This window comes from Rutilus rutilus (assembly GCF_951802725.1).
Source record: "Rutilus rutilus genome assembly, chromosome: 7".
NCBI lineage: Eukaryota > Metazoa > Chordata > Actinopteri > Cypriniformes > Leuciscidae > Rutilus > Rutilus rutilus.
The window spans coordinates 45,995,973-46,020,058 of NC_140221.1; the positions used below are offsets into that span (position 1 = coordinate 45,995,973).

At 38.0% G+C, this 24,086-nt stretch overlaps 1 protein-coding gene across 4 annotated transcripts in view; it reads right to left on the reverse strand.

The window, feature by feature from the left end:
• Positions 1-991: 991 nt before the first annotated feature.
• The window catches only part of mtmr4 (myotubularin related protein 4), a 92,905-nt gene continuing 69,810 nt past the window's right edge, over positions 992-24,086 (reverse strand). For all 4 annotated transcript variants that reach the window (XM_084413859.1, XM_084413860.1, XM_084413861.1 and 1 more), the window contains 11 exons: positions 23,448-23,629; positions 17,787-17,915; positions 17,017-17,128; positions 15,262-15,457; positions 14,167-14,352; positions 12,690-12,860; positions 10,770-10,924; positions 8,258-9,500; positions 5,563-5,673; positions 4,117-4,205; positions 992-2,926 (listed from right to left, as the gene is read on the reverse strand). In XM_084413859.1, coding sequence (XP_084269985.1) covers positions 2,749-2,926; positions 4,117-4,205; positions 5,563-5,673; positions 8,258-9,500; positions 10,770-10,924; positions 12,690-12,860; positions 14,167-14,352; positions 15,262-15,457; positions 17,017-17,128; positions 17,787-17,915; positions 23,448-23,629 — 2,752 coding nt within the window. In that variant the 3' untranslated portion in view covers positions 992-2,748. The remainder of the gene's footprint in view (positions 2,927-4,116; positions 4,206-5,562; positions 5,674-8,257; positions 9,501-10,769; positions 10,925-12,689; positions 12,861-14,166; positions 14,353-15,261; positions 15,458-17,016; positions 17,129-17,786; positions 17,916-23,447; positions 23,630-24,086) is intronic.

Below are 24,086 nucleotides of genomic sequence, written 5' to 3' on the forward strand. Positions count from 1 at the left end.
CCACCAGTCTGCTATTAATACGCTTAAAGGGATACTCCACTTTTTTTGGAAATAGGCTCATTTTACAACTCCCCCAGAGTTAAACAGTTGAGTTTTACCGTTTTCGAATCCATTCAGCCGATCTCCGGGTCTGGCGGTACCACTTTTAGCATAGCTTAGCATAGATCATTGAATCGGACAGGACCATTAGCATCTCTCTCAAAAAAATGACCAAAGAGTTTCGATATTTTTCCTATTTAAAACTTGATTCTTCTGTAGTTTACATCGTGTACTAAGACCGACGGAAAATGAAAAGTTGCGATTTTCTAGGCTGATATGGCTAAGAACTATACTCTCATTCCTGCGAGTGCAGCAGGCGTAATGATATGACGCAGCGCCTGAAAATAGGTCTAATAGGTTAGACAAACTTAGTCCCGGTCACGTTGGAAGTTACAGAGCTGGGGACTATTTTCAGGCGCTGTGTCATATCATTACGCCTGCTGCACTCATGGTACGGCAGCAAAGTTTCTTGATTATTACGCAGGAATGAGAGTATAGTTCCTAGCCATATCAGCCTAGAAAATCGCAACTTTTCATTTTCCGTCGGTCTTAGTACACGATGTAACTACAGAAGAGTCAAGTTTTAAATAGGAAAAATATCGAAACTCTTTGGTCATTTTTTTGAGAGAGATGCTAATGGTCCTGTCCGATTCAATGATCTATGCTAAGCTATGCTAAAAGTGGTACTGCCAGACCCGGAGTTCGGCTAATATTTCCAAAAAAAGTGGAGTATCCCTTTAACGGAGTCAAATAGCGCCTTGCTTTAGTAGGAAATACTTCTTAGCAAACTTTTAGTCATAATGGTGTCGACTTGTATTGTTCGCGGATGCAAGAACAAACTAATAAACGTCCTCGGCTCACGGGCCGAGAAATTCACAAGTAAATCATTTTGCATTTGCATTGTAATAAAAAGCGTTTCTTTAAAGTCACACTTTAACGCTGGACACAGATGGCTGATAAAGACGTATCTTTTTATTTAACCCATGGGATTGAACTTGTACAATGCATATCTTTACAACAATTATTCACTAAGTGACAGATTTTAGCCACTATTACAGACCAAATAACTATACATCACATTTCTGGGTTCCTTTTTAATGTTTTTAACTCAAAATGTGTCCTTCATTAAACACAATGAAAAATGACAAATTAAACCATCCGACAAAAAAAGAAAGAAAAGAAAGAAGCAAAGCAGTGTTTTATCCTGTTTTATCCCAACATCGATTCTCAACCAATCGTTTTCTCACTGTTAAGCATCTAGCTATTGTACCACTGAACATGTTAAAGTTACATGGTGAATCCATAAGAAAAAAAACGAAACAAAAACACATGGCACTGTTGAGAGGTTCACCATTAAAAATACACGCTCAATGAAGGGAACCGGGCCTGAAGACGCGGACGACGTGAAAGAAAGGGCGGGGAAATAAATCATAGCACTTATTTTGAATATGCATTTCTATTGTGTGATGTTCACAAGACACATTTTGAGAACAGGAGCGAACAAAGACGTAACCGTGAAACCCTCGAATGCAAAAAGTCCGGTTTCAGTTTCCAGTGATCCACCCGTTCCAACTTGTGAGATTAAATCAAAATGTTGTAAAATTACTGTCATTGGTTTATTCAGATGAAGTTGTAGAAAAGAAACTAGTACACTAGTATTCTGGCTAAAGATTCTGAAATAGAGCAGTGCAACATGGCTATAGTTTTACCGTAACGTACAACAACAACAACACACACATTAACGGTGCATAAATGTTCAGCTTGTTCTGTTTTTCTTTCTTTCCTTCTTTCTGCTACAGACGCTCAACCAGCCGGATGAACATGTTGGAAGTCTATATATTACTGACATGTTGGGAACTTGAGTTTGGCATTTAAAGTTAGTTGTGTGTGTGTGTGTGTGTCTGTGTGTGTTTCACATAAAATGAGAGTGAAAAGAACATTTCACAGTTCAGCTAAAGCGCCGTTTTGAAGGGAGTGGCTGAAAATAAAACAAAAAGGACAAGAAAAATACATCCGTTCTGTGCACTGCCCCATTAACACCACAAAACTGCAATCAAAGCAATGCAAACCGGCAGCTTGTTCAGTAACGGCAGCCCATAAATCTCTCCAGAAACAATACAAAATGAAACGAAATTATACATTCAAGCTTCATATCAGCAGACAACAGCAAGTAAACAACTGCAGATTTCTCCATTTTGGTCTCGAATCCCCTCCATAGTGCACAAAATAATAAGGATACAAAAGTAGAATTATTTCATTTTTTAAATAGTGTAGCAGCTTGATTTTCATCTTAAATAGTGAGCCTCTTGATGGACACGTATGGGGCTTTGAGGGAAGGAAGGAGGTGATTGTCCTACGTGAGTGTGTGTGTTTCATTGGTGATGTGTAGGGGGCCGTGTGTGTGTGTGATAAGATGATTTTTGAGATGAAGAAACGCCTCTCTGTGCATCTGAACCCCAGATGGGTTCGGTTTATGTCCTCAACCAGAGAAGCTTTCAATCGGTTCACTTTCAAAACGCCCCTCCATCACAAACCGCGCTCGTTTTTTTTCAGGACTTCATCCATCCTCTTCCTCAAGTCGATCAGTCTCAGCGGATCTGGACTCAAAATCGCCCTCCTCGTGCGTCTGGGGGGGGGGAGGAGGCCGAGAGCAGCTCCTCCTCTAAATGACGGGCATCTGTCTGCACACGCGCGCTGTGATTGGCCGTCTCAGCTGGACGCAGTGGCGATGGGTTTCTTGAGCTGTTGTGAGCGTAGTTCTCGCGTACGGGACTCCAGCAGGAGGTCGTAGCAGGTGTTGCACACCAGAACCGGGTCGTAAAGCTGCTGGTCTGGGATGGGCAGCTTCAGGTGGCAGCAGTCTTTACAAAACACGTTACCACAGTTCCTGCCAGAATACCACACATTCAATCAATCAAGCAAGCAATTAATCGTATGTGCCACACATGTAAGTAGTGCTGTTCTTGTTAACTAACATGTTTCCAGTAATTAAAAGCAAAAACAAAATATAAATATTAGATGAAAAACTTCGTTCAGTTAGTAACCAAGTAGCAACATTTCTAAGTGTATTTTTTTTAAGTTGAAGAACTGAAACAAAAATTAAAAGCTAAAATGGAAATATTTAACAGAACTAATAAAAAAAGCAAATAAAAAAAACCTTAACGAAAGCTAAAAAAAGTTAGTAGTAATAATACTATAAATTATACTAAAACTAACACTGGCTATAAAACTAAACTAATATTCTATAAATTAACCAAGTGATTACAAATAAATTAAAAAAAATCCAAAATTCAAATACAGTAAACCAACAAACTAATCAATTACACGCACTTTAGATAGTGTTGTTCTTGTTAACTTAAACTATTCAAAAATGTATTCGGAAAATTGAAAAAGCTAAAATAAATTATAAATATTACATGATAAACTTGCACTTTCAACTAAGTTGAAGTACTAAAATGACAAAAAAAAACTAAATAGAAATATATATAATTTTTTTTATATATTATATATATATATATATATATATATATATATATATATATAAAAAAAACTATAAAAATGTTCAAAGCAAGTAACACAATTACTAAACGCTAAACAAATTAAAGTATATAAAAATAAGAGCTAATTTTAAATATTTGTAATACTTAAATAGTATATAAATAGTATTAATAATAAAATTAACCAAACAATCTATAAAGTCTATATTTGATCAAATACGATGCTATTAATCCAATCAAATATTCTATCAAAGTTTAAAATCAAATCTGACAAATGTAGAATAAAAACAACATACAAGCATCAAAAACAGGACTCTTTAATCGTATAAGCACTGATTAAATGAGCTATTTTAATTATATGTGATAAATCAATTGTGAAGTTCAGTACATTTACTACATATTTAACATGACTTAAAATCTCAGTTAATAAATTTAGGTCAAAGTTACAAAAAGCAGCTCGGCAACCCTTTACAATCAGCAAGTCATGTTCAGCTGAGCCAATCATTTCTGCTCTCTACACATGATGTCAGTGCAGTCCGGTGTGTGTGAGGTGTGTGAGGGGTCTGAGGACGAGACCCACCTGCAGTGATGCCGACGCTTGGCCATCCAGAACTCGCAGTCGCAGTTGAAACAGTGAGAAGCCATGTGATCCGGGACCCATCTGGTGACCTGAGACACGGGAACGAGGATATTAGTGTCACTGAGAACAACTGAGGGGAATTACACCTGTTTCACACACACTCCGTTTGCAGTGTGTATGTGGAGCAGCACGCGCTCATGTGCTTTCACACACACTCCGTTTGCAGTGCGCAACTGATCCGCTGTATACCACAAACACAACATTTATTCACTATTTTTATTTCAAATCCAAAAGTTGTTACTAAAGTTTTTTGTCAGAATTGCAATTCTCTTTTTGTACACAGTACAGTTATACAGTCTTTCATAGACTTAACCACGTTTAAACACTAAATTTAAACAAATATTATTCAATGCATTACTAATACTTAAATAATATATAATTAATTTGCTCAAGCAAGTGGCAAAAACATTTAAAAGTACCTTTCTTGTGTTAAAAATCACAAATATTCAATTAAAACTTACAATTGACAAAAACAGCTGACTCTCATGCTTTTTCTTTAGCATTTAAATCTTTATATAAAAAGACTTGTGGGTCATACAGAACTTTGTTTCTCCACTTCAACGACAAGTGTCATTAATTGTGCAGCATTCTTGTTCAGTGTAGTTCTCGCACCAGCAGCCTGTCACGTGATGATCACTTTATGCAGAGATGCCTTGCCCACACATAATAACAAACAGTGTCTTTCACAATAAAAAATATTTAAACTTTTACCGCATCAGTTATTTTTGCTACTCATGGTAAGTGTTTGGCCTTTCTGTGCTTTACCCCAGGCTTAAAGTAAAAATATGACTGCGAAAAATAGTAGTATAATTTAATTAAACCCATTTATGGTGAGATAACTACATTTTAATGTCAAACTGTGTTTATTTTGACCACGGACCATGTGCTGTCACTTTAAAGGGATAGTTCACCCAAAAATTAAAACTAGCCCATGATTTACTCACCCTGAAGCCATCATAGGTGTATATGACTTTCTTCTTTCAGACGAATACAATCAGAGTTATATTAAAAAAAATGTCCATTTTAGTCTATAAAGTTATGGTTAAATATGGATATTTCTTCTTACACCAACCGTTTGGGACACTTTTATGATGGATAGATGCACTTGAATGGACACAAAAAAATGATGCCCATTATAAAGTGAGTAAATCATGGGCTAATTTTTATTTTTGGGTGAACTATCCCTTTAATTTAGCACGTGCAGCACAGCAGAAATAACGATCTCTGCACTGCTGTATACACACCGGTCCTGGAACGCATTGACAGACCGCATCCGCGCGCAGTGTGAACGCTGTAACCGGTTAACACGGGTGCGGGAACGAATACGCACTGCAAACGGAGTATGTGTGAAACAGGCGTTAGTAGGAAAGAGTGTGGATCCCTCACCTCGGTGTCCTTCCTCTCGACGCGGTCCCAGCTGCCCTCACTGAAGCGATCCTCGCTGTGATTGGACAGAGAGTCTTCCTCATCACTGCCGTCTGACTCCCGCAGGCACGTCTGGAGGGGCGAGACACAGAAGACACTCAATGCAGACCCCGTTTACACCTGGTATTAAGATGCATGTGAGCATCGCATTTGCAGTGAAAACATGAATGCATAACTAAAGGAGCAGCTACACACCCGTCAATCAAACACTGCACTGTAATATTTCACAATATTTAACTGTATTTCTTAAATAAACGCAGCCTTGGTGACCAGAAGAGACTTTTCAAAAACATGACAAATACATTGAACCTGCAGTTACGCATAAATGTTTAGGTTGCACCCATATGAAAAATTAAGCCGATAAACTCTATATTTGAAAGCCGCTAACCGATATATTGGCCGATAAATCTAAATCGCTTAAAAAAATGAAAACACAGTTAAGTGCAACAAGTCTGTCAAATAGGCAGTATAAAATTTTATAGGACATCATTATAATTGTGTGCTTGGGGCATGACTTTTAATGGTGAGACTTTTGTTTTTGTAATCAGAATTTTTTTGGGATTTATCGGCCAATAAATCCCCCCCCCAAAAAATCAACATATAAAACTAAAACTACCAGTAGGTGGCGGCAAGTCACTGTTAATGGTCGATTCATTAAAGGGATACTCCACTTTTTTCGGAAATATGCTCATTTTACAACTCCCCCAGAGTTAAACAGTTGAGTTTTACCGTTTTAGAATCCATTCAGCCGAACTCCGGGTCTGACGGTACCACTTTTAGCATAGATCATTGATTCAGACGAGTCCAGTAGCATTTCTTTCAAAATGACCAAAGAGTTTCAAGATTTTTCCTATTTAAAACTTGACTCTTCTGTAGTTAAACCGTGTACTAAGATCGACGGAAAATGAAAAGTTGTGATTTTCTAAGCCTATATGGCTAGGAACTACTCTCATTCCAGCGTAATAATCAAGGAACTGTGCGGCTGTACCATGAGTGCAGCAGGCGTAATGATATAGAATAGAATAGAATCGGGCATTTATATAGCGCTTTCATATGTACTACTGTACACCCAAAGCGCTTTACAATCATGTCAGGGGATCTCTCCTCAACCACCACCAGTGTGCAGCATCCACTTGGATGATGCGACGGCAGCCACAGTACAACGGCGCCAGTGCGCTCACCACACACCGGATATAGGTGGAGAGAGGAGAGAGAGTGATAGAGCCAATTCAATGTAAGGGGATTATTAGGAGGCCATGATTGGTAAGGGCCAATGGTGTGTGGCCATGACACCGGGGTTACACCCCTACTCTTTACGAGAAATGCCATGGGATTTTTAATGACCACAGAGAGTCAGGACCTCGGTTTAACGTCTCATCCGAAGGACGGATTGTGGATTCTATGATATGACGCAGCGCCTGAAAATAGTCCCCAGCTCGGTCACTTCTTCCAACGTGACCGGGACTAAGTTTGTCTAACCTATTAGACCTATTTTTAGGCGCTGCGTCATATCACTACGCCTGCTGCACTCATGGTACAGCCGCACAGTTCCTTGATTATTACGCCGGAATGAGAGTAGTTCCTAGTCATATAGGCTTAGAAAATCGCAACTTTTCATTTTCTGTCGATCTTAGTACACGGTTTAACTACAGAAGAGTCAAGTTTTAAATAGGAAAAATATTGAAACTCTTTGGTCATTTTGAAAGAAATGCTACTGGACTCGTCTGAATCAATGATCTGTGCTAAGCTATGCTAAAAGTGGTACCGTCAGACCCGGAGTTCGGCTGAATGGATTCTAAAACGGTAAAACTCAACTGTTTAACTCTGGGGCAGTTGTAAAATGAGCATATTTCCGAAAAAAGTGGAGTATCCCTTTAAATCATTCATTCAACAGATTCATTTAAATGGACTGATTCATTCAGTGATGAAACACTGCTCAGAGATGCACAACAGTTCTGCTGTGGCTTTGTTTGAAACTATTTTTGGTGGCAAAACAGCAAAAAACAGGCGATATTGTGTCCACAATCCGCTCTGTGTGATTCAAGTGGTCGACCTAGGAGTTCAGAGAGCTGTTAGCAGGTTTTTACATTTTTTAAATATACAATTTTTATATTATTTTTTACTCTGAAACGCATTTAATTAAATCATATAACAATTAGTAGGCTGTTTCTGTTTTTACATTCCCAAATTTAAGACCTCTTAAAATGATATTTAAGATTTCTGTTAGACCATTTAAGATATTTAAGACTTTAAAGGGGTGGTTGATTATGATTTCACTTTTCTAACTGCAATCCACAAGCTCTTGAAGCTCCGCCCCCTATGCCGGGAGCAGCAGCTCATTTGCATTTAAAGGAACAGACACAAAACGGTGTGTTTTTGCTTACCCTCAAACAGTGATAATTTCAACATGCTATATAAAATATCTGTGGGGTATTTTGAGCTAAAACTTAACACATACAAACTCTGGGGAAATCAAATACTTATTTTACATCTTGTGTAAAGGGCGTTATATATACCACCCCTTTAATACTCTTAAATTTGATTAAACTGAAGAGTTTTCTGGACCCACATGATAAATTCACTTTCATTGAAATCAGTTTGCATGTCCAAACACCGGTCTGATAGGAAACGTGCATATGTGGGAACATAGACTTACGATATCATCCTCATAGTCGACGTCCGGTTCGGAGGGCGGCGTGCAGAACTGTTTGCTCTCTAGTTTGAGCTGGAGCTGTCGAACCTGCCGCCTCAACACCTCCACCTCCTGTTTGTAATTTGATTCGATCTGTCGCAGCCGCTGCTGCACCGCGTCCACCGCCACCGGCAAACCGTCATCGTCCAGGTACGCGGGCGTCTGAGATGGAGCCAGAGATCCGCCTGAGGAGGGTGAAGAATGGGAGGGTAGAAGCTGCCGGAAGGACGGTCCCATTGCTAACGAAGAGGCGGCTGAGGAACAAAGCGCGGCGTAGCTTGAGTTCTTCACGGCGGAAAACCAACCCGACTGGATCGGACTTCCAGGAGTGCGCAAAGGGTCACGACGACAACACGGCCCACCGTTTGCACTTCCACCATGGGTGCGAAGAAGCTTGTTTGCCAATCGACGGCCATGATAGGTCCCGTGTTGAATGGCGCCACCGCAGGCAGACTGGACAAGCCCCTGGACACTGTCCCATTGGGAGCCAAGTAGGGAAAGATCAGTCAACTGGCTTTGGGAAATAAGACGCCGCGCTGCTTTGGCGTAGTCAGCAGGGGGTGGCCGTTCTCTCACAGAAACAAGTTCTCCATTTCTTAACGCCTCAGTCTTTTTTGCTTCAACAGGGATGTGCGATTCAATCCTAGCTGGAGCGATGGCGCTTTGCTCTGTTAGCGTCTCCACGGATGCCTCCATTGGAGAAAAGTGTTCGAGCTCGGAGTTCAAAGAGCTGCTAGTGTTTTCTACGTGTGCAAAGCCATTACAAAGAGAAGGTGAATTTGAGGGTGTGGAAGTGATTTCTGCAGTCCTGACTTCCTCTTCCTGTGGTAAAGGTGGGAGGGGACTGATTGGGATTGGAGGCGGGGCTTGATTTAAAACAGGAAGAGGCGGGGCCTGATCTAATGCTAAGGGGTGGGGCAAAGACGGCAGTGGCTGGGTTGTCAAACAAGGCTCCACCCTTACATCATCCTCATGTTGCTCACAAGATACCAAAGAACCTAATTCCTCACACGTCTCCAACTCCTGCTCATCGCTGACCAATCCAGTGATCGACGTGTCCTGGATCGCCAACGGCTGATTGGACTCCAGCGCTGGCCGTCCCTCCTGGCAGTGCTTGTTCAGGTTAGGGTCACTTGAGGTGCGAGTGAGCGTCACGCCGTTCTCACAAGCAGACACCAAGTTGTCCATCGACCGTGTTTTGGGGAGCCTGAGTGAATGGAAAAACACACAATGTCAATATGCTTCAGTTTTCCACAAGAGGGCAGAATCTGAACACACAACTCAAAGCATCTCAGTATAGCGACTCATTGATAAATGTTTATAAAAAATAAGGTTTTTATAAATAAGGTTTATATTTCATAATGTACAATAAACAAGCAAGTTTTATATTAACAACAATTATTTTAAAAGGAAAATAGGTGTTATTTTTAGAAAAAAAAAGGCAAGTAAAGCAAACAATGCATTATAAAAATAAAACAATAATATTTGCTAAAAAATATTTAATGCTTCATAAAATACTTTGCTTTTTGTTTAACAAAAATACTGGCTCTTAGTGACATTTTCAATGTTTTTTTTAGCAAAATATTTATAAGGCAAGTAAAGCAAGCTTAATATTTTATAAAAAAAAATTAATGAGACATTAAATAATTATTTGTTTTTTGTTCAAACATACAAACACTTAAATATTTTGTTAAAAAAAACACTGAAAAATGGGTCAGGGCAAGTAAAGCAAACATTGCTTTATAAAAAATAAAAAAAATAAAAAATTAATACATTAATAGTTTTATAAATATATGCTTAACAATATATAATATATTATAAAATATACATTAATAATATATAATAATAAAGCTTTATAACATTGCTTTTTATTTAATAAAAATAATGGCTCAAATACTTTGTCACAAGGGCAAGTAAAGCAAACTAAATATGAGCAAAATAAAGATTTCATGTTTTATAAAAATGATTTAATGCTTTAAAATACTGACACTTAAAAGGATTTTGTCAAAAAAAAAAAAAAAACACTCAAAATGTCACCAAGGCAAGTAAAGCAAACAATATTTTATTAAAAAAAAATTTTGTTTATACTTTAATATATAATAATAAAGTTTTATAACAATACTTTGCCTTTTGTTTAATAAAAATAATGACACCTAATATTTTGCATAAAAACAAAAAAGTCACCAGGACAAATAAAGCAAACTTAATGCTTTGTAAAAAAAAAAACCAACATTTAATGCTTTTTAAAAATTATTTACTGCCTTATGAAAATAAAATACTGACACTTGACAGTCCTGCAATCTGTGCTTTACTGGCAGAAAGTCTGCTGAAACCTGAAACCTTTGCATCGCAATATTACTTTCGGGAGAGTTGTTTGGAACTCGGCCAAATACAGATTTCTCGAAGCAATATGCGGACAAGTGTAATTGTGAAGCAGTGTAATCTGCTGTTAACTGAGCTGCGCGCGAGCGGTCACCTGTCGAGCGAGCGTGAGGTGAACTCCTCTCCTTGTGCCGACGGGCTCAGGTAGATCTCCATGGCGTCTTCGGCCGCGGTGCACGGCGATGATGTCGGCAGATAAACGGCCGTCCACAACTGAAGAGCCCGCGTGTGACATACGGGCTGCAAAACCTGCAACAGAGGCAATCACAGACGTCACACACACACACACACCAACGTCTTCACAGTGACTGTGGCGTTAAATCCAAGACATTTATTGGGCATTACAAAAATAAATTGGAAATTTGTGTCTTTTAAACGGTGTTAAATGGAATGGTTGGGTTTAAACGGAATGTCCATGTTTGGAAAAGGCACAGAAATGAACAAAATCGTACAAAGTTATAGAAATTTCTATAGTAAATATAAATTGTTTAGCTCTAAAATACTTTAAAATATACAGTCAAACCAAAAATTATTCAGACACCAGATAGATATATATATATATATATATATTTTTTTTTTTTTTTCTAGTGTGTGCAGGACACTATAGTTTCATTTAAGTAAGTGAGGAGAGCAAAATAAAGTAAACTGTGACATATTATACCCAAGAAATCTTCATACAGTGACTACCAGTAACATTTATAAACATTTGGGACCAAAAATGATTCAGACACTTTGAGCTGATCATGTTTTCTTCAGTGTTTTTTCTTTAATTGCTAATGCTCTTTTTACACACAGACTGAACACAATGAAGCATTGCTTGGTGATTGGTTGAGCTAAACTGGTATTATCTAATTGTGTAGTTAAATTTAACAGCTGACAGATATTCAACATCATTCATGTGTGAGACAGTCTAACAGAAGGATGGACAAAACCAGTCAAATTCGTGTCATTTTATTACCATTTTCTAAACTATAGTGAATAAACTGTGAAACTGTTGAAGGTGTCTGAATACATTTTGGTTTGACTGTTTTATATTTTAAAATATATATTGAAAATATATGTCATATATATTTGCTAAAGTTAAAATAGCCTTTTGAGAGTCTAGTTGGAAGCTTATAATTACAAATGTTAACTAAAACTATTAAAAACATTTCTGTTAATTGAAAAAAAGCTGCCTGACTGAAATACGTTTAAGTTGAAGCATTACAATTATTAACTGGAAATAAATAAAAACTAAAATTGACAAATCTAATCAACCTAAATAGCAATATTTTAAAACAACAACTAAAACTAGATGAAAATGACAATAGCACAATGAAATGACTAAAATTGAAACTAAAATTAACTAAAAATAAAAGCCAATTCAAAATATTAATAATTAAACTAAAAGACCACTGCTTTACACTTTTCTGCAGAGCTGCTTTATTGCTGATTTGTTACTAGTATCTCATTTCACAGATAGTTTGTTTCTGTGTAGTTTCTATATAAAAATGTCGATACAATGTAAAGTTCTTGCTCTGGCTCTTGTTTTACAGTGATGAGCGCTGCGTTTTACCCAAAGTTGAACATTCTTCAACTCTCGGCGACCGGTAAAAAACGCCAAACGCTCCTGGCGTTTTAAAAACGTGGCGCTCCCATTAAAAACATTTGGAAAAATACGACAGCCAAAGATGCTAAGATGCTAAAATGCTAAAAAGCAAAAATGCTTTGGTGGACACAGGGCCTAATTAACAAATTTTGCAACATTGACCGCTTACAGCTGATTATAGCTGACCTCGTTTCATAATTGATGAACTTACACAGTTATTGAACTGACCTGAATCAACACTGAACTGAATAATGACACTATTGTCTTTTTAGAGCTGCTTTACTTGATGACGTTTGCATCATTGATTCTGTTATTTTCCTGTTTATTACTGAAACAATCTGTTCTGTATAAAGCGCTGTAGAAATGAAGGTGACATGACTTTGTGTGTGTGTGTGTGTGTGTGTGTAGGTGTGTAGGTGTGCTGACCATATCATGGCAGGGGATGTAGAGGAAGTTCTGGAAGTTCTTGTTTCCGGTGCGAAGGAGAGACCAGACGGAGCATGTGCGTTTGTAGACGTTACGAGCCTCTCGCTCTTTTGCATTATTGCACAGGAATGTGCCGTACAGACAGGAGTACGTGTGCTGAACCAGCTTCACCTAGGACAACAACAGAGTTAATCAGAACAACATCTGGATGTGACCTACAGTCTACAGATAATATAAACTGATCATTTATCCTTCCTGCATGATCCAGCCAATCAGGCTTCAGAATCTACAGACTGCTTCATTGATTATGATGGGAACCATGTAGTCTGGCTGCATTGAATCATGCTGTTTATTTTTTATAAACTCCCTAAGCTTTTCATGTTGTTTATATGTGTTTTTAATATGCTTTAAGACAAACCATGTGCAAATTCATAAGTCGACACCATTGCTGAGTATTTCCTCCTTAAAACTGCAGTGAACCAAAGACAGTCTCAAAAACACGCTTTGACATCGCTGGTGTTTCTGACGTCACAAACTACCTTGTAACCAATCAGATCAACGTGTGATCGTCAACCAGTGGATCTCTGAGCTGAGTGAGTGAGTGGAGGCGGGGCTCATTTGCATATTCAAAGAACCATGTATACTAAATGAGGCAAGGGTGTCGAGTTACGTTCAAGCATGAATAATTTTTTTCCAGGAAAAAACATTTAAATACGTAATTTTGGTGATCAAAGATGAGTTTTAAGGGATACATTTATTGAATACAGGGGGACTTTAATTAAAAATATAAGTGTAGCTCAAATTCTGAGGCTTATTTTCTTAATTAAACCAACGTTTTGGTCTTTTTTAAGGTATGGTTCCTTTCTCTTTGCCATCTAAAACAGGCAACTGATGCGTTGATTGGCTAATTCCTTATGCTATTTTTCAGTAGTTGACCAAATATACACAGGGTTCCCACACCTTGGTTAACTTCAAATTCAAGGACCTTTCAAGGACTTTCCAGGTGCAATACACTCAAATTCAAGGACTTAATATGGGAACACATATGTGGTGTTCAACAACAAACGTTGAGGTTCCATCGTAGTAGTTTCGTGCGCGCGTGAACGTCATGGCAACGTACAACACAAAGTACCTCGCGCGGGAAACACTTAACGTAACGTGTAAATGTGCGTAACTAACGTAAATCAAGCAAGCTAGTATTCATAGGCCACGAAGCGTTGGTGAAATAACACTTTCATCCGACCGGAGGGAATAATATGGAATTTTTCCCAGAAAACTTCTTGCACAAAATAAATTCAAACACTTTCAAGGACCTGTATCTGTGTGTGTTTATTTTCCAGGGCCTTTTTTTCTTTCTTTTTCAGATTCACAAACTTTCAAGGATTTCAAGAACCCGTGGGAACCCTGTATACAGTATATACACATGACATTTGAGTCAATGCCCAGCCCTACTGTAGATAAAGCAAAGGTTCGGTACCAGAAAGGCCTCGTTGAACTCGAACAGGCAGGGGAACTGCTTCAGGAGCTGATGAACACAGTCCAGCCACTGCAGGAACACCGGACACTGTTCACTCACGTCATCACTGTTCTCCTGATGACCACAGCGGTCCGCAAACTTGTGGCCGTAATCCAACCACTCGGTCTCCACCAGCACCTGAAAACCCTGCGGACACAATCCCAAAGATGACTGGAGATCTAGAGGATGTAGCAAATGTAATAATATCGACTTAACTGCACTGACACTATCAGATGACAACAAAATGAACTGATTATACACTATTTATACACTACTTTTTATTTTTTATTTCTACTCACTATATTAATGCACACTGTAAATGCATTTATTTATTTATAATTTGAATACAATTTATTTATTTATATTAATCAAAATGTTTATTATTTTATCTAATTTAATAGATTAACCTATTCACATTTATTTATTCACGGTTTTCTCCAGAGCGACTGTATAGATAGATGAACTAAATTAACAACTTATTTTCAACAAAAATGAACCATCACTGAACTCACTTAAGCATTAGTGGGGTCACTGGGGGGAATCAGCATTAGTGGGGTCACTGGGGGGATTCAGCCCATCGCAAACTATAGTTGCAGTAGTATATAGTTGTAATTTTCCATTAATAAGTAATTTTCTAGATGTTATCCATGTTTTATGTCTCAAAATGCAAGCAAACAACCAAATAAGGGATTTTAAGAAAAAAAAAAAAACTAAAACCTGGGGAAAATGAATGCAGAACATGTTCACATAGGACACTATTAATACGACTATGCATGAAACAATTCAGAAAAATGTGGACACAAATGGGTTAAGCTGGACTTTGACACTCAACTTTGTTGCAATATTTTTCCTGTTATCACTGTAAAGCTGCTTTGAAACATCTGTATTGTAAAAAGCGCTATATAAATAAAGGTTACAGGTGACATTTTAATCCAATTTTTTTTTTTTACTCTTATTATTATATATTTTTTTTACAGTTTTCCTTTTCTACGTCACTCCCTTGCAGTCCCAAAACCCCTGTTTTAAAGGACAGGAGCAGCACTTCTTCACATGTACCTCTATGGTTCTGTAGAAGGGATCCAGAAGGATCTTTGCGAGGGCCACGATCTGCGGGGTCCGATCCCATCCGTCCGAACAGTGGACGAGCACCGGACGCCCCTCGCGCTCCACCGCAGAGCACACCAGAGTAGCAGCTTTCAGCATGACGGACAGATGCTGGAGCCAACGGGTGCTTTCCAGAGCCGAGAGCCAGCTGGACAGAGCGAACCGAGACTCGGGTTACACAAGCAGAAACTACGGCTGCACGATGTTGAAGAAAAGTGCGATGTGTGACTCTGGATCACGTCACCAGTCACGAGTCGCACGGGTATATCTGTGGCAATAGCCAACAAATGGGTCATTGTATGGGTCAAAATTATCCATTTTTCTTTTATGCCAAAAATCATGAGGATATTTAGTAAAGATCATGTTCCATGAAGATATTTTGTAAATTTCCTACCGTAAATATATCAAACATGTATTTGTGTGAGTGAATGCAGCACAATCGCCAACATAAATGAACAACTTTAAAGGAGATTTTCTCAATGTATGTTTTTGCATCCTCAGATTCCAGATTTACAATAGTTGTATCTCAGCCAAATATTGTCCTATCCTAACAAACCATACATCAATGCAAAGCTCATTTATTCAGCTTTCAGGTGATGCATACATCTCAGTTATCTCAGACTGGTTTTGTGGCCCAGGGTCACAAATGCGAAAACTCACTAAATAATGCGATATTCGATATGCGATACGATAATGCTTAAAGCGTGTGTAATAAACTTAAATTATCTTTAAAATTTCACGTTTCACATTGTTTTTGTGACAAGAAAACATCCCTTCAGCTTCTGAACGTGAACATCAGTGTTTTACTGTAGCATAAGAAGTGTTATTTTAACATCAGTGGGGTTCAGGGTTTCAGGTTATCCTACATTAGGGTTATTTAACAACAGAAACTGAATACTGAATACCTTTTGAAAGTATAATGCATTTAAACACGACAAACAACCAATTTAAGATGTAACAAGGCATCTGCAAATATACTGCATTTTAACTTTAATGCATAACTTTTCATGAATAATTGTTAGAATGTACATCGTGAATACCTTTATAATGCATTGTACAAAAAGGCCTCAAGTAAAGTGTTAATGAAAACTGCTATGCATTCGATGCTTTACTTGTCAGCCACGATAACACAATGTCTTTGAATTATCTTCATTTAGAGGCTTTTATTTTTATTTTCTCAGCTAATGTTTTTTTGTATATATTTAAATAGAAATATATAAATAGAATATATATTATTTAAATTTAATAAACAAACAAAAATTTGGGGTCAGTCATTTTTTTTATTTTAATTAAGACTATTTCCTTTAAATTGATCAAAATCAGCAAATCCTCATATCAGAATGATTTCTGAAGGATCATGTGACACTAAAGACTGGAGTAATGATGCTGAAAATTCAGCTTTGATCACAGGAATAAATTACACTTTACTATATATATATATATATATATATATATATATATAGATAGATAGTAAAGTGTAATTTATTCCTGTGATCAAAGCTGAATTTTCAGCTTTGATCACAGGATCACATTATAGGATCACATTATGATCACATTATATATATTCACATAGAAAACAGTTATTCTAAATTGTAATAATATTTCACAGTTTTTACTGTATTTTTGATCATATAAATGCCACCTTGGTCAAAAAAATCTTACCAACCTCAAGCTTTTGAACGGGAGTGTATATTAAATGTCACTTACTTGCCGGGATCTGGGATCTGACTGCAAACCGCTCGAAGTGACTGAAAGCTGTTTCTGATGGAGTGGATGTTGGCCATGCCCATAAACATCACCTCACAGTTGGGATAGTACTCTAAAAACACAAGAGTGAAAACAGACTTCAGTCAATAAACAACCAACAACTGTGTTTCCGTCCAAAGGTGTGAATTCAACTGATGCGCACAACTGCAATATTGCATCAAACATTTGAGAATAAAGCAGCGTTTCCATCCCATGTATTCAAGAGAACAAAACATCACTTCATGGGAAATTTGTGCAAAAAAAAAAAAAAAAAAATATTTTTTTTATTATATTATATTATATTATTGCAATCTGGGAAGAAACTGTGGTCCCTTTTCCCTCCATCATAAATGAGTGTGTCTCAGAGCATCAGACGAAACACAATAAACGGATGCTGGTGTTCGGGAACACAATCGTGTGAGACGCTTCTGGAGGGAATTAAACGTGACGTGATGACGCAATGACATGACGCATCTCAGAGATGGTACACGACGAGCATTTGTGGTTAAAAAGTATATATATATATATATATATATATATATATATATATAGTATATATAGAAAATGCCGATCGTTTCGCTAGATAAGACTCTTATTTCTCGACTGGGATCGTGTCGAGACTTTGAAGCTGCACTGAGACGGACATTTGAACCTTCTTTGAACATTGGAATAGTTGGTTGCCATTGAAGTCCATTCTGTGTAATGCCCTTATGCCCTTCCCCAGCACTGACCTTCACACTCGCAGCCTCCTCCTTTGGCACGGTTCGCCACGGCGGCGGTGTATGAGCGGGCATCGAGAATCAGCAACTTCTGGGCCGCGGCGCTGGCGTCAGGAACGGGACATCCCGCCAGAGACGAGTCTGAGGACAAGACAGAGTGGATGAGATTAGAAAGAAATACTGACACACTGCCTACTACACACTATACACTGCATGAACGGCATACATGGGGCAGATATTAACAGGGTTAGGGGAAAATAATGGCATCAAAATGAACAAAAATATCCCCCAAATCAAAGATGAAAGGGACAAAAAAATATATGCATCACTTTACAATAAGGTCCCATTAGTTAATGTGTTATTAACATTAACTAACGACAAGAAAGACATTTGTTACTGTATTCATTAATCTTGATAATTTGTTAATGTTAGTTACCAAACTGTTCATTTTTAGTTCAATGTTTACAAATGAAACCTTATTGTAAAGTGTTACCAAAATGTCAACATTACAACATCAAGAGCAATAATCGACAATAATGATTTTTTTTTTTGTCATAATATTGCAGCCCTAGCCTTTTAATGAGTTCCTGTTTTTTTTATTTTATAACTTATATACTTTATGTAGGCTATTTACATCATGCAACTGTTATGTAAATACAGGTATGCCAATATGAGCAGCATTAAACAGTAAATAAAACATAAATGCACGTCAGCCTTTGCCGTATATAAAGATAGCTTTTGTTGATGGTAACAGTCTATAATTGTGAAAGTATTTGGCATAAGACAACACGGATACAATTGTTAGAACTGGTAAAAAATGCAAATATTATACTAATCAAAAACAGTGTGTGAAAGAATGCAATAAATGACTCAAATTAAATCAACTGTCTAAACAGATGTTAATGAAAGTGAAGTGAACCACTCATTTGATGCAGCTTTTATGATTATGATAGGACACAATTATGATTATACTGCGCTGTTCTGAGTCGTGACATTTCTACAACACCCCGCAGAAATAAGGTTTAGTATGGCAGAGAGGTGAACACAGCAGGCGAATAGGAGTAAGCCGGCCCATAAGACTCATTTTAATGCGGCACAAGTGCAGATATAATTCTTCAGTCTGTCCCGCTGGAAAAATCAATGCTGAGAAACTTCTGGCATCACGACAGCACTGATTCTTCCTGCACATGACAGCCAATTCACTTAGAAGCATTAAGATGAGAGACACTTTACGGAGGCCAGCCAAAACTCGACCGGAAGAGTCCAGAGATGAGTCTCGACTCAGCAAAAACACTGCATTCAGTGGAACATCCAATTAAAAAGAGTGATCGCATAAAGCAATGCGACTCCGGATAAATGATTACTGGAACTGAACCACCATGCGATTAATTAACAACTGAATTAATTACATTTTACATTGAAGATAAGTAACTTGTTCATCCTCTGTGCACAATGCAATAAATAAATAGATAGCATGGAATATGAATGGTTTTCAAAGAGTAATGCAGCAAATGCACGCTACATAAAGCCTGTGCATTACATTAAGCAGAAGCTTTTATCCAAAGCGACTTGTGGTTGTGGAAAATCACAAGCTATTTGTCCTAGAGCAAACAATATTCACAGTTCACGATGCCAACTTCAGTATAACAAAAATAGATTATTAAACAAGCTAGAGCAGAGGTGAATGAATTGTGTTTGCGTAATGTAAGTGCCTTGGTTAATGGCTATGGATCAGAACCGTCTCATTCACTCGGATGTACATCATTTCTCACATTGCATGAAACCCGAAACCCTTGCAATAAACCGACTTGTGATGAAGCTGCATTATAACACTTATTCATCTGCTACTTGTTGATGCGTGAAGCTCCTCTTTAATACTGCGGCACTTCTCTTTTATTATTTTAGCCCTGTTACAGTTGAATGAGCAAAGGGGTTTAATACAGGGTCTAATGATCTAGAAAAAAATCATAATTGTGCAGTTTTTACTGTAACAAAATATTTTTAATGACCTCTTGAATTTCCTATATGGGCCAATACAGCCAATCAGCCCATTTCACTGTGCAGTTACTCAGCCACCATAGAGCGTGTGTTAAAGTTAACATGCAGGCTTCATTCTAGTTGCAATGGACTAAAGAAATCCAAATGTGTTACCATTTTTACCATACCAATGCTTTTTTACTTTGCACATATTATTGGCAATTCCCGGGCACGTAAACGAAGCTTTTAAGCTAAAGATTTGTGCAATAGGTAATAATGGTCTAACAAAATTAAAAAGCTTTTAGTGCACCGATCTTTTTAAATAACACTTTAAATTAACATCGCTATATAAATAAAATATATAAATAATTGCAGTTGAAGGGGTTATAAAAAAAAAGTTTGGTACTAAAGTAAAAAAATAAAAATTCCCAAATTTGGATTTCGTCAGACCATTACCTCTAGTAATAGCTTTGACGCAATCTCTATAGCGGCCAAGAAAAGAACGAGAGCATTTCCGTGGTATTTTGCTGTGTTTCCATTGTGTTGTGTCTTGATTCTGCAGTGTTGTCAACCTATATTTGCTTATCGAAATTTTCGTTGTGTCATGCACTACTGCCAGAGCCTTACAAAAACATGCTCCAAAATGGGTAGCGCTTTTACATATACACACACACACACACACACACACACACGGGTAATAACTAGGTAGAAACCCTGAACCTACCCCCAAACCTAACCTTAACCCATATTGTTACCTTATATTACCCAGTACTTTCTTGGGTAAGTTTACTGTAAGTACATGTAAGTGCAAGTACTGTAAAATAAAAAGCAACCCCAAAATGTGTGTCCCGTCTCCATGTAGCAGGACACTCATTCACGCTTACAGACCAAAGATTTTACTCTTAGACAGGGGTGACAAGGGAATCAAAACAATTAGTTGAAATATAAAATTGCCACATTAAAGGGGTGGTATAATGCCCTTTTCACCAGATGTAAAATAAGTCTCTGATGTCCCCAGAGTGTGTGTGTGAAGTTTCAGCTCAAAATACCCCACAGATATTTTTATATAGCATGTTAAAATTGTCACTTTTTGAGGGCGAGCAAAAACGCACAGTTTTTGTGTCTGTCTCTTTAAATGCAAATGAGCTGCTGCTCCCGGCACAGGGGGCGGAGCTTCAAGAGCTTGTGTCCTTTTACCTCACACACACATGCACTGAATATTTCAAAAACTTTTAGCCTTTTATGTTCAAACCGGAGTCAGACAATGATGGAGAGACTCAAGAAGAAGTGACAACATGTAGAAGCAACAGGACATTTCTGAATGGTTAGTTGATGAATTTATGAAGCTGATGTGTAGTTATCTTCTAGTCATTGATTAGCATATTCTGTCTTGATAATCTATAAATCGTGTTCAGGGGGCAGGGTTTATGTAAATTCTAGGGTTGGTGATGTCACTAACCCGGGAGGAATGTGGTGTAGTCTCTACCAGCCGTTTGTTGTAGTCCTTAAAAAGCGATTTCTTTAAAAGCAAATATCTCCCTTTGCTCTGAACTTTGAGCGTCGTAACTTTGCAGATGTTATTTATGTTCAAACAGCAACATTACACACTAACTAGAGTTAGAAAATTGAAATCATAAATCAACCACCCCTTTAAGTTCAGTTACAGTAAGTAAAGTCTTCTAGAAAAGCGAATCATCACGACACTTCAATTACACCGCAGCCATTTGGGAGATTGTGAAATAGAAACAATCTCTGGTCTTGCCATTGTGAGACAATGGAGAAAATAATGCACCATCTGCATTATAACCAACCTGACATTGTCTAACGCATTTCCGCAGAGCGTTTCATCCGTTCACGAAGCGTCTGATTGTGAGGATGTTGGCATCGGCTCTCGACTCATTAGATGGTGCGGTCACGACCGTAATTAGAGCGCGTTTACTCTTCAACTGCGCAAAAAAACCTCCTGCCAAATTCCCTCTCAGACAACAGCCTGCAAACTCATTTCCAGGCGCTTCTGCAGTCGAGTCCGTGGCACCTCGGCCCGCCTCATTCCCAGCACACATTGGCAGTGTCAGAGAGGAAACGTCCGTAATTGAAAAGTTTTCCCATGGCAAAACCCATGATTCTTAGCAATCAGGTTGGCGCGAGCCGTTCATCTGCAGTCCAACACACTTAATTGTCTGTAGACGCGTTTACGCTCTTCATTTGTGGGAAAGAACGAGGGTGAGAACGCATTTTAAGACAGAAACTAATTACTAATGACACTTCCCCCCCCCAAAACATATACAGTAATTATCTGACAGAGGAAGGATTCAATGGTCTAAAAGACGATTATTTGGAAAACAAAACATGTTTGTACTTACAGGCTTTATGCATTTCTAATGCACGGAATAACTAGTTCACAGACTCACTCGCCACAATTAAAATTCCACAATATTAACACCCCAATTAATAAAACCCCAACCAATTACATTCAATAAACAGAAATCGGAACGTTTGATCTTAAAATGTATTAGTAAATGTTGAGAGTAACATTAAGTAAGATTAATAAATGTTGTAAAAGTATTTTTCATTGTTATTTCGCGTTAACTAAATGTTACTTATTGTAAAGAGTTACCATAATTTTCAATATACTTTTATTTTCATTATTTTCTTAATATATAATTACACAAGTAATTTAATAATGCACAAATTAATTAGTTATTTAAAGTGTGTAAACTCTCTAATTAATAATAAAAATCATTAAAGGATCGGATTGCGATTCAAAAAACATTTTAATTATCTATTTTTTTTGTCAGTGTCTGAAACGGTTCGATAAAGGATTCGGCGTCTCTAAACTCCGCCTTTCTGAGAGCCTGCTCTGCTCTGATTGGTCAGACGGCCCAGTCTGTTGTGATTGGTCAGAAACCAAATGGCTATTAGCATATCTGAACATCAGCTCTTCCTCAGCTCTTGAGACACTGAGATACGAACAGTATTAATCTCATCAAAGGGGATTTGCTTTGGTCTTCTCGACATGAACAACACAAACTAAACTCTTCCAGTCTCAGATAGAACTACAGTGTTTGAGGGCGGGGCAAAGCAGATGCTGTTCAGCCAATGAGAGCACAGACTGGCATTATGCAAATTTGTCACATTGTTACGTAGGTTCGTGCAAGACTGGAATCACTGACGACTCGTTTCAGCAGTTCAGAATCACTTCTTTCTTTTGGGAGATAATAACTATCTGCACTTAAACTCACAGCTGTATTACACACTGCATGAAAGGGAATATCTGAAAAACATCCTTTAAAGGGGTCATCGGATGCTCATTTGTTGGTATGATTCTTTAGGGTCTTCATGTAAAGTTTGTAACATACTTTGGTTAAAATTCCTCAATGGTTGTGTAAAACAACACCCTTTTTACCTCCTCAAAAACAGCTCCGTTCACAGCGACCCGTTTCGGTGCATGTCTCTTTAAATAATAATGAGCAACTGCATTATGACATCATATTGCTCAGAAAATCCAAACGGCTTGATTATTGAGAGTGTTTAGGCTTTTTGAGGATAAAAAAAAAAAAGGAGTGAATGGATTTTTTCATTGTGTGGTGGTTGTGTCCACACACTGCAAAGACACATTTATATGCAAACACCATATAAAAGTGATTTAGCATCCGATGACCCCTCTAAACGTTCAGTGTGTTATCAGCGTCTCACCGAAGTCACTGTCGCACGAGTCGGGTCCGTCTCCCCTGCTCCTGCAGATCTGTGGCCCGGCGTCCAGCTGACAGGCCTTCGCTATCGACGTCACCAGATACTCGTCCTCAGTGTTCCTCCAACCCCACCAGCTGATCTCCGGCTGACTGCAGCGAGCGATGACCGCCCCGTTACGCTGGTGCCTGACGGACAGAGCCAATCAGAGGACATCAGTCACCCGGCAGGGGCGCATTCTTAAAGGGATAGTTCACCCACAAATTACAATCAGCCCATGATTTACTCTCCCTGAAGTCATCCTAGGTGTACATGACTTTCTTCTTTCAGACGAATACAAGGGGTGATATATAAAAAAATGCCCTGGCTCTTGCAAGATTTATAATGGCAGTGGATTGCAACCATCAGATTGAAGCTCAAAAAAGTGCATCTATCCATCATAAACGAACTCTACACGGCTCCGGGGGTTAATAAAGGCCTTCTGAAGCAAAGCAATAAGTTTGTGTAAGAAAAAAAAAAAAAACAAAAAAAAAAAACAAAACATATTTATCCCTTTAGAACCGGCTGTGTCGTCGCCGACACATACCAGCAAGCTGCATTCATTTTACCGTTTGCACTATCAAAACCATTCAAAATGCCCCTGAC